This window comes from Solanum dulcamara, chromosome 12, assembly GCF_947179165.1.
Source record: "Solanum dulcamara chromosome 12, daSolDulc1.2, whole genome shotgun sequence".
Lineage (NCBI taxonomy): Eukaryota > Viridiplantae > Streptophyta > Magnoliopsida > Solanales > Solanaceae > Solanum > Solanum dulcamara.
In genome coordinates this window covers 4149019-4160581 of record NC_077248.1, presented here as the reverse complement: position 1 = coordinate 4160581, position 11563 = coordinate 4149019, and the positions used below count along the sequence as shown (strand labels likewise).

The 11563-nt window shown below is 34.4% G+C and overlaps 1 protein-coding gene across 1 annotated transcript; it reads right to left on the bottom strand.

The window, feature by feature from the left end:
• Nucleotides 1-685: 685 nt before the first annotated feature.
• Nucleotides 686-6610, bottom strand: LOC129877190 (uncharacterized). The gene is made up of 3 exons (XM_055952673.1): nucleotides 6196-6610; nucleotides 1329-1436; nucleotides 686-1238 (listed from the first exon to the last, which is right to left on the bottom strand). The coding sequence occupies exons 1-3, from the start codon at nucleotides 6505-6507 to the stop codon at nucleotides 927-929; spliced, it is 732 nt and encodes a 243-aa protein (XP_055808648.1). The 5' UTR covers nucleotides 6508-6610; the 3' UTR covers nucleotides 686-926.
• Between the last annotated feature and the right edge of the window lie 4953 nt (nucleotides 6611-11563).

Below are 11563 nucleotides of genomic sequence, written 5' to 3'. Positions count from 1 at the left end.
TTATCATATATTTTAGGATCATTAATTTTTAAAATTTATTTTTCTGTTTAACGTATATTTAGGACTCCTTAATTATTAGTTCTCCTAATAAATTTTATCATATATTTTAGAACTTTTAAATTTTAAATATTATAAAGAAAATTAAATAATATTTTTTAAAAAATAATAAATAATAATTTTATTAATTTATAAAATCTTTTAATAAATAATAAAAAAATTAATTAATATTTACAAGAACATTCATACTTTTAAAGTAATATAGATTTATTGTTACTTGACAGTAAGAACAATAATATGTCCTCCTCATGTTGACTTGATACTATTATAGAGATAATATTGAAAAAAAAATAATGAGTTTCTCTTGACTTTTTAAATTGAGCTAGTAAAATAAAACTTTATATATAAGAGCCTCTAAGAGCCAGGTAATATGAAATGAAGAAAGTAATACCTAGCATATATTTTTAACTTTCGTAATCAGTCGAATATTATCACATAAAGTCTATTCCCTAATATATCATATACTAAATAAAATCATACTTGCGTAAAATTTCCGCTGTCCGACACATTTGGAACTTGTCTCTCTTTTTCTATTTTGAGTTTAACACTTAGAAAAATGACAAGAGGAAATGAAAGCAAAAGAAGATGACAACAACAACATATCCAGTGAAATTCCACAAATAAGATCTGAAGAGAATAGAATGTATGCAGACCTTACCATTACCTTCTGGAGTTTGTTCAAGTGCAACCAATACAGGTACAAAGAATAAAGGAGACAATGGAGAGAGTAAAAGAGAAATGTTGTTAAATGATATCCACATGGATACAAGTAAATAAACAAATTACAAAGAGAACACTCAGAAATAGAGTAAGAGAAGCCATTACAAAACAAGTAGATTACAAAATACAGCTCTTCATTATGCATACAATCAGAAGAATTTGTTGTATTGATCTGTGAGAGAACCACGGAGATTGGAATAAAGACCATAAAGAGAGTACTGCCGAAGATTCTTCACTTCAAACCACGAATTGAAAACGGATTCATGCTTATCGGTGCCAGAAAATGTAAGTTGTATCCCGAGGCTACAATCAACACTGCCACCTCGATTCTTGCAGTTATTCGTCCTGATAGCACAGTCCTGACCGTTGAGGCACACAAAGTTAGAGTTTCCTGAGCAAGACGAGCATCCATCTCTCTTCCAGTACAGGTTTTCCAGCCTACCTTTTTTGAATTCATGTACCTATGGATCAAACAAGAACAACCATACTGTTGTTAGATAACAAATCAACCGATGTGACACCAAGATCTTGTTGACAGCAATTTCACTTACCAGAGTAAAACTTGTTACAATGAATGTACTATTAGCAACGAAAGCAGGCAAAGACCTAGCAGCATATTTCCGACCAGCAAATGCAACCATGTAGCCTCCATAAGAATCCTGTGGGACAGTAGAAGAAGCATCGGAGGTTAGTAGATGCATATACAACAACATAACCAGTGTAATCCCACAAAGTGGTGTGTACGCCGCCATACCCCTACCTTGTGAAGGTAGAGAGGTTAGTAGATGCATATGAATATAGAAATACGAGAAAATAGCAGCTTCGGTCCTCGAGTTATTGCTTAGTTTCTTTATTAGTCCTTGTGATATTTGACCTAGAACATTCATCCTTCAATTAAGTGAAGTGTGTGATTGTGCTCCAACTACTAACGGAAGCTCAGAAAAGACACAATCTGTGAATTTCAAGAAAGACAATTTAAGTATCTCACAAACTAAATTCAGCACCAAAATACTTTAAGGGAGAAAAAAAATAATCTGATTCTCTACTTTATCAGAAGGATTTTTCATAGCACGGTCTTTCCAATTACCTCTATAATTTTGCCTTTTCCGTGATTTTACCCTGATGATGATAAAAATGAGCCTAATGCCTAAACCTGATGGCGTGGAGGGTGTTCGGCTAAAGTTAAAAAGAAAAACATGGCTTTGGTAAACAAGTCAAATTCCCTCCTGATAGATAGTGCTTGAGTCCCTCCCATGGTGGGTTGAAGGAATAAAAAGATGGTTCTTGATAAAAATGGAGAGTGGATTCTAACACCGTCTTCGGATGATCAGGACTTCCCGTTCCTTGATCTCACTAAAAATGGGTTGCATAGCCAACTATCTATTCAATACTTGTTTCCTACAATAAAAAAGATGATTTGCAGAATCAAAATAAAACACGGAAGCATAACATATTTGTGGAGCTTGTGATTTTTATTGTTGGTTGTCTTCAATTCACACTATCCAAGGAAATTGACAGTGTGTTTCTCTTTTTTTCCTTTTCTTGGGGCTTGTGTTGCAGACAAGATAGCTTCAAAACTTTGAGAGAGCTGAGAGGAAGAAAAGATGACAGGAGAATAAATGGATAGCCGTGGCATCCATATAACCAAATTGCCCTTTTGAGCGTTAACAATTCGCTTTCTCTATTGGCTTCCATTAGTAGTTGGATGAAAAGCACACACTTCATTTAAATGAAGGATGCATGCGATAAGTCCAATATCACAAGGACTGAAAAATAATTAAGCAATAACTCGAACGAAAATTGCAATTTACCGAACTATCCCCAGGTAAGCATATTGGAGGATGAAAGTACTCAACCACTACCCAAATAAAAGGTATAATGAGCTTCATAAATTGCAGAATGCGGAAAGATAAGCGAAAATGAAGATACATGCATGCATACGTTTCCTCTAACAGTTGAAAAATAAACAGTTGTCTCTACAAAAACAGAGCTAAAAGGGTCCAGATAGGAGAAGAAACATTAAAGGAACACAACAATACTTGATAACAAATTAATTCAAAAAATCCTTAACTCAGTACAAATCAGTAAGTAAATCACTCTCCTTCTCCCAATATCCCCACACCTCTCCCATAGAATAAACAGAAAAGAAAAAAAGGGAAACAAAAGAGGCTTCTCAAGGATGCAGCAAAAATAAGAGTTAGGGGGTTGAGATAAACAAACGAGCATAAACACTAAATGATTTATCAAAAGAGGTTCCAAAATGAACTGTAGATCATGAGCTATTAAGTGTAGTAGACTCCCATATTTTAAGAAGAAAACTTTTGTGATAGAAGAGGGCAGCAACTGCGGCTGGCAAAATGGTTAAAAGAAAAAAGTAACCATCCAATCCGACCCATTAGATATGGGGTTGGATAACTGACTTTTTAAAAAATGGGCCAGATATGGATATTATCCATATTATCCATGAAAAAAATGGATATCCAGATGGATAATATGGATATCCATATTATTAACACCCATTTGTTTGCTTGTTATTTTTCATGAGTTCTTGTTTTCTTGCTTTCTGAGAGTATGTTCAGCTTGACTTTTAGCTTGTGTTCTCACTCCTGAAGCATGTCCATATTATCCGTTGATAAACACATTTTCTATCAGCGTTAAATATGGGCGGGTCGGAAATATTATCCATATTTGTTTAACTTGTTTTCAACCCACCCATAAACTATCAGACCCGCCCGTTTGCCACTCCTAGCGGCAACAATGGAAACAATAAAAAGATAAGGCACACTTTCTAAGATGATAGCCAAATAATAGCACAACCATATTGCAAGTATGTAAGACTTTGGAAACGTATGCTAAAGTGAAGACAACATTGGCAGGCCCTTCAGTTTCTACAAGTTATAGACTTGCAGTTTGGAAGCTTGTGATCTAGTGCATGAGTTGGTATTTGAAATGATGCACACCCCCAGACCCTACCCCCCTTGCTATGAACCCTAAAACACAGTAAGTAGGAACAGGGGGGCAGAATGTGAAGCATATCATATTGCTTTCTCACTAAAGCTCTCTGATAGACAAAAGGAAAAACTATGGAGCATTAAGCAATATTCCCTCCATCCCTAAAAGATATAAGGTGGAAATGGGCCTGCTTTGAAAATTGATATCAGCAAAAGGTAAAACTAAGCCCAAAACAGCAGCTTATTATTGGCCTGCCCATGACAAAAACCTAATTTGGGAATCCATTAGCTCTTCTTTGTCTCAACCTTAATTGAAGAAGACAATAAGGTAGATAGAGGCGTCTGTAGGGCGTTCCATGCTTTCCATGTTGCCAATTGGTTTGAAGGAGTGAGTACAAGGTGCAGATGAGGTAATGAATGCAGAAGATGAGACCCCTTGGAAGGTCAGTCATTGTGCAAACCCCAGAAACAATGTCAGAAGCAAAATGCTGCTTCAATTGCAGTGATCATCAAGTCGAGGGGTCAAGCAGCACAAGGGGAAGGCATCAGAAAGTGAAAAGAGATATTTACTGGCGACCAAGGTGCTATTGCTCCAAAACTTAGAGTTAGCATTTAACTAAAGAGGAGAACATATTTAATGATACAGACTTAATTCACCCCAAATCTTAAAGTTAACCCAATTTCTGAAATGCCCTTAATAATAGCATGGTGGGCAAATGGGCACTTCCCAGATTGTGGTCATATAGGAGAAGATACTGATGGCCAAAAGGCATCTGGAGTTTGTAACACCACAAATCATAGTTCAACACTCACATCGTATTTCCTTAAATAGTAAAGAAACTTTTAGCACCGTCTGCTCTATTTTTTAGGCTCAGTTACTTAGATCTTTAAATATATAAATGATAACAATGCTTTACTGTTGATGTTTTACTAAAAATCTTTATTAAAAGTTAGCTATAAGTTGCATACAATTGCTTTCAATAATTATATATATGATTGCAATTGTTCTCTCGATGATGTGTATTACTAATTTATGTCAAAATCTACCTATAAGTTGCACACTGGTGGTACCAATGAATCCCAAAACAAAATTCAAGACTGCATTAAGTCATAGATATCTGGCAGACGGGACCAACAAGAGTAAGATAGAATTAGTGGTAGGAGGCAAACATCAGATCAAGAACAAACCAAGAATTCATCAGCACATATTGAACAGTAATGGTACTTAAGGCAAATTCAGATAGTTACATATCATGGGATATTGTTACAAAGAATGAAATTAGCATTCATCACTACAAGAAAATCAATCAAGTCCAACAGTTCTAGAATTAAGAACCAACGGATACTCGGCCAAAAGAAACATATGGAAAACATATGCTTACAAATGAGATAAAAAGTTAAAAACAGAAGAAGAAGAAAACCGAACCACATTACATTTTTCATGCATACTAAGTACTCCCTCTATCCCAATTTATGTATCATTCTTTAATTTTCATTCTGTCCCAAAACAACTAGCGTCATTCAATATTTTGAAATAATTTAAGTATAAACTTCTCATTTAGCCACCAAATTGTCTATGATATGTTCAAACCACAAGTTTCAAAAGCTTTTTTTCCCCTAATCTCCATGCCCACTCAAACGCCCTCGCACAAATCGGGGTTGAGGAATAGTGCTTTTTTATAGGAAGACAGCAACAACATATCTAGTGTAATCCCACAAGTGGGGTCTGGGGAGGGTGGTGTGTACGCAACCTTACCCCTACACTGTAAAGGTAGAGAAGCTATTTTAGATAGACCCAAGGCTCAAGTAAAGCATACCAAAATCAAGTATGGAAAGGAATATAGTAATGAAGAAGCCATGCTAAAAATAAAGGAGAAAGAGAACAGAAACAATAACACAGTAACCGAAGCAAAGGACCTGACCGAAACAACAAGTAATAATAAAATCGAAGACTAAAGATAGTAATACCAGAGTAATACTAATACTGATAAGGGAAACTAACTAACCACTAAACGTCTATCCTAATACTAGGAAGACAATGTCCAAATAACTGTGGCCATCTTCAAAAGACATAATCAAGGGTCAAAATCAAGAACAATTCCAACCATTTTCATTTTCACTTAGCTTCCACCCCCACCCCCACCCAAACTAAACATAAAACAAAACAACCCCATTTCAAATCTAACCCCCACTTGACCATATTTCCCCAATTAATCAATAAAAACTCAACTTTCAGCCTTATACCCTTTGCATTCTTCCTTAGCCCCCCACCCCACCCCAAAACCAAAAATCCCAACCAAACCTAAAACCAGAACAAACCCATTTCAGATCTAACCCCATTTCATCATATTTCCCCGAGTAAACAAAAAGAAAATCTCAATTTTCAGCCTTATACAAACAATTAACAGTATAACTCAAATATAAGCGGGAGAACAAAGACAAAGTCAAAGTTGGTTTGAGATCATACAGGGAAGAAACTGGAAGTGTTAATTGTAAGAAGAGAGATCTCATCGACTTTAGGTCTGAACACAGCAAGTTGAGAATTTTGCGACGAAAGAGATAGCCTCTTATCACAAGGAGACAACTGAACTGAGTTGTTGATGAAGAATGATGTTCTTGAAGAAAATGCTATTCCAAAGCTGAATCCATCCGATCTCTGTACTTTTGCATCGGCACACGGTGAGAACACGTGGTTCGTGTCGCTGCGCGATTGTGCTACAAAGGTCAGAGATGAGATTAGTAAAAAGACTAGTAGTAATGGTTGCTTTTGAATCGCCATTGTTTGAGGGCTTTGATTCTGTGAAGACTAAAAGGAGTGGAAAAGACAGCGGACAATTTGGGGAAGGCCAGAGAAGGCACGACAATATTATGACAGAATTTTACTAAATTGCAGTGATTCTTCCAATTATATTATATTTTTACTTTTTAAAAAATTATTCAATTTTTTTTTATATTATTTCTAGATATATTATCGATACATCGTGTAAATTGATGTATTCGACATCTTGATACAATCATGTAAATGATATATCCAATTGATATATCGCGTAACGTGATGTATCTGACTTCTTGATACATCGTATCCAACCGATACATTACGTACAGTAATGTATCAAAGAATAGGAGAGAATAGAAATTTTTGTAATTTTTTCAAATGATAATTTTTTTATAGAATATAGTAAAATAAGTTGTGTATTTAAGTAAGTTTTCCATATTATATTGTACCAAACACAAATAACATGTTGAAACAAAAAGGCATAATACCTTCATTAACATATTAGTTTGGCGTTTAGATGTGTATTTTTAAAGTTAAATGTTTTTGAAATATATATATTTCAAGTGGAACTGTTTAGATGGTCACAACAAAATTTAGGATATTCAATTATTAGTGAAGAGTTCTATTTTATGATGTGTTGTTTGATTTAATTATTGAGTACGTTTTTTTTTTTAGAACTATGTTAGGGTGGTTAATTACAAAAGTCATTTATTTCGTAAGGAGACTAATAGAGCAGTATAGGAAGAGGAATAGAGACTTACATATGATACTCGTTATCCTGTAAAAAGCATAAAAAAAGGTTTTTTGGGGTTCAATGGAGATGTTCGGAGGTTAGAGGTGTACTTGTAACTTACATTAGTGCGATTAAGGACATGTACAATCGATGGAATCAAGTCCCAAGTGAGGATACTGAAAAAAGACTTAGAGTACTTTACAGTGGTGATGTCTTTGCACTAGGGATCAATTCTTAACTCATTTATATATATTTGCTTTAGTGATGGGTGAACTTACACGACATATCCAAGAAAGGTGGGATAGTGTATGCTATTTGCAAATAACATAATTTTGATTGATGAGATAAGACGCAGAATGAATAATAAACTGAAGTTTTGGAGACAGATCTTAGAGTCTAAAGGGTTCAGGTTGAGCATGAATAAGATAGAGTACTTGAAGTGCAAGTTCAGTGTTGAAGACATACGTGACAAATATGAAAATGAGGATTGTTACACAAGTCATACATAAGAAAGAAAGTTTTAAGTATAATGGGTTAATGATCTTAGTAAATGAGAAGATTGAAGATGATGTTACACATTGGATTGGAGTAGAGTGGATAAAATAAAGGCTCACATCTGGTGTCTTATGTGATGAGAATGTGTCACCAAGATTTAAAGATAGATATTATAAAGTGGTTATCAAATCAGCTACATTGTATAGAGCAAAGTGTTGGTAGGACAAGAACTCGCACGTCGACAAGACGATAGTAGCAGTAATAAGAATGTTGAGACAGATATATTGGCATACTATAAGAGATAGGATTAACAACGAAGATATCCGAGACAAGGTAGATATGACTACGACGGTGCACAAGATGAGGACGGTGAGACGAAATGGTTTAGGCATATAAAGAGAAGAAGCACAGATGCTCCTATGAAGAGGTGTGAGAGGTTGGTGGTGATGGATTTAAAAAAATGTGATTAGACAAGACATGACTACCTACAACATACCGAGAATATGACCCCAGTTATGAGGATGTGAAAGCTTATGATTAGCATAAAAGGTTAATAGGTAGTCAAGTGTTCTCTAGTTTCATTTATTAGTATTATTATTTCTATTTTTCTACTATCTTATTTCTCAATTTTCTTATTTATGATCAATTGTTAGAAATATCAGATGTTTGTAAATAATCTTCAAACACCCAATAATGGTTTCTCGACGGTTGAAACTGAAACCCGAAATGATTATTAAATACTTGGAATGCGGTTGAGAGAGAAAATTTGCAAAAACGAGAGAGAGACATTTTAGAAATCAAAATAAAACTTGCAAATTCCAAATGGTATGAAAATTGAATCGCCGCAATGATTTGGAATTATTAGATTTTATATGACACTATGCTATTTCAATTCCAGAAAAATGAAAGTACAAGATTCATATAATCTTAATCCAACAACCTACGATTTGAGTTGCGACGATCACTTGATCCAGAGACAAATCTAAGATTTCTAGAATATGAGTGCATCACTAAGAAAATTAGAAAAAAATCTATTAAGTGAATTAATCCCTAATATTCTAGATAAATAACTTAACATTCAATCAATGGAATCTTTTAACCTTTTTGTAGCAACGAATTGTTGTATTTGTTTGAATAAAGAAGAAAAATGTCAAAATTGTAGGTATTTGGTTGGTGGAAGTCAAGAAAGAAGGCTAATTGTTTTCACATATTTTTCAAATATGGTGGCATAAATGTGTTCATAAGCACCAACAATGCCTCTAAATTGCCTATAAATAGGCATCTCCACCATGAACACAACATCACCAAAAATTCAATTCTTTGTATACTATAGGAGAGGTTTAGAGATAATTTTCTTGAAGATCTCATTGAGAATGGTATTTTAAAAATTGTGGTTTGTGAGAGAAATATTGTGTATGATATGGTTGTAACATTTTTTCATATAGTAAATATTTTTTTGGGTGGTACGTGGTTTTTCCCGCATCGGTTTTCATGTTAAATCTTGTGGTGTTGTTATTCTCTTAAAATTTCTCTGTTATTATTTTCTGCTTGAAGGTGGTTCGGAAGGAATGAGAATTAGTCAGTGTTTTTTCTCAAAAAGTGAAATTAAAGCCTTAGGTGTGGAATAATTCTTTTGAAATTTTAGTATGCTCTGTGGTTGCAGCTTTGTCTGATCTTCCGTATCAAAAAAAAATTCTGAATTAGAATTATTGTTTTTACGCAGAAGTTTCATCCTGGTGGAATAACAAGTCGAGTTTGATTCCGGTGGAGTTTTCTATTCTAATGGAGATGTTTTGGGGTACTTGTATATTTAGTAATAGTGGAAATAAGTAGAATCTAAAGAGGTTCTCATTAAGGAAAGACCTGGTACTTAAGTGTATCCGTTGTCCCTAGAAACTAATTTAGTGGGTACTTTTCATTGCTATTGTCTATTTATTAGTACTAATAAGCAAAATGAGGACAAAATTTGAGATTGAGAAATTTGATGGGAGAATTAATTTTGGCTTGTGGCAAGTGCAAGTCAAGAATGTGTTAATCCAATCTGGATTACACAAGGCGTTGAAAGGGAGACCAACTAGCGGAAAAGATGACAAGGGTTCAGAAAAATTTGAAAGCAGTGGAGACTCAAAAAAATTTAAAATTAGTGATGAAGAATGGGAAGAGTTAGACATGAAAGCGACAAGTTAGATTCGCTTGTGTTTAGCCAAAAATGTTCTTGCTAATGTGATTGGATTGTATACAACAAATGAGTTATGGGAGAAACTTGAAGAATTGTACCAAACTAAAAGTATTTCAAATAGGCTATATTTGAAGGAGCAATTTCATAAATTGCAAAATGGATGAATTTGCAACTATTTCTGATCATCTGAGTGTCTTGAATGAGATTGTTTCTGAATTGGAATCTGTTGGAGTGAAAATTGATGATGAAGACAAAGCACTTTGACTCATCTGGTCTTTTCCATCTTTCTATAAGCACATGCAACCCATTTTAATATATTAGAAGAGAATTGTGCTTTTCTCGAAAGTGAGGAGCAAATTAATTCCTGAGGAAAAAAGATTGAAGAATGGAGATGAAAAATCTCAAGAAAATTCAGCTTTTGTTGTTAAAGAAAAATGAAAACAAAATAAAAGCTCCAAGAAGAAGATCGTTTGCTGGAATTGTTGTTAATCGAGACATATTAAGAGTAAATGTCTAGATAATGGGGCTAGTTTGGCAGGAAGCTCCAAAGGAAATGTAATCAATGTTGTCTCCCTAGAAGAGGGGGATGGTATCTTTTGTAAGAGAGATGAAAATCCTCATGGCATGAATGTTACCTTTAGAATTGCCATGGAAGATTAGAATTGTCATGGAAGAGGATGTTTAATTGGTAGCTGGTCCACAAGTTTGCACATGGACATTGGTTGATAGGTGATGCAAGGTGTGTGGTGGAAAGGATGTCGATGGCTAATGAACTCTCAAGAAATCAACAAGATAGTTGCACCATAAGTTATTAGCAAGTTTTTCGACATGAGCCGAAATTGAAATTCTTGAAATTGTGAAGTGATTTCAAGTGAAAATTCTTGGATTGGTTTTTCAATCTGAGTGAATGTATTCTTTATGGTGCGGGTATGATAATTCTTGATATTAGAATTATGATTGTCGGTAGTAGATAATGTGAAGGTTGCAGCTGCGCATGGTTGACCGAGTTTAGAATCAGGTGAAGAACTGATTTTGTTATGTGTAGTTGGACAACTGCAAAAGCCAACGAGTTATATTTTTATTCTTTTTCAAAGGTGGAGATTTGCTGTATTTGGTTGAATAAAGAAGAAAAATGTCAAAATTATGGGCATTTGGTTGGTGGAAGTCAAGAAAGAAGGCTAATTATTTTCACACATTTTGTCAAATATAGTGGCATAAATGTGTTCATAAGCACCAACCATGCTTCTAAGTTGCCTATAAATAGGCATCTCCACCATGAACACAACATCACCAAAAATTCAATTCTTTGTATACTATAAGAGAGGTTTAGAGATAATTCTCTCGAAGATCTCCTTGGGAATAGTATTTTAGGAATTGGGGTGCGTGAGAGAAATACTGTGTATTATATGGTTGTAATAATTTTTCATATAGTAAATATTTGTTTAGGTAGTCTGTGGTTTTTCCCGCATTGGGCTACCACATTAAATCTTGTGGCGTTGTTATTCTCTTAAAATTTTTCTATTATTATTTTCTGCTTGAAGGTGGTCCGAAAGGGACGGAAATTACTTGGTATTTTTTTCCAACAACGAATGACAAGAAATAATATTTTACAAATTTTAAAACGTATATATAGAGAAACTAATACAGACTTC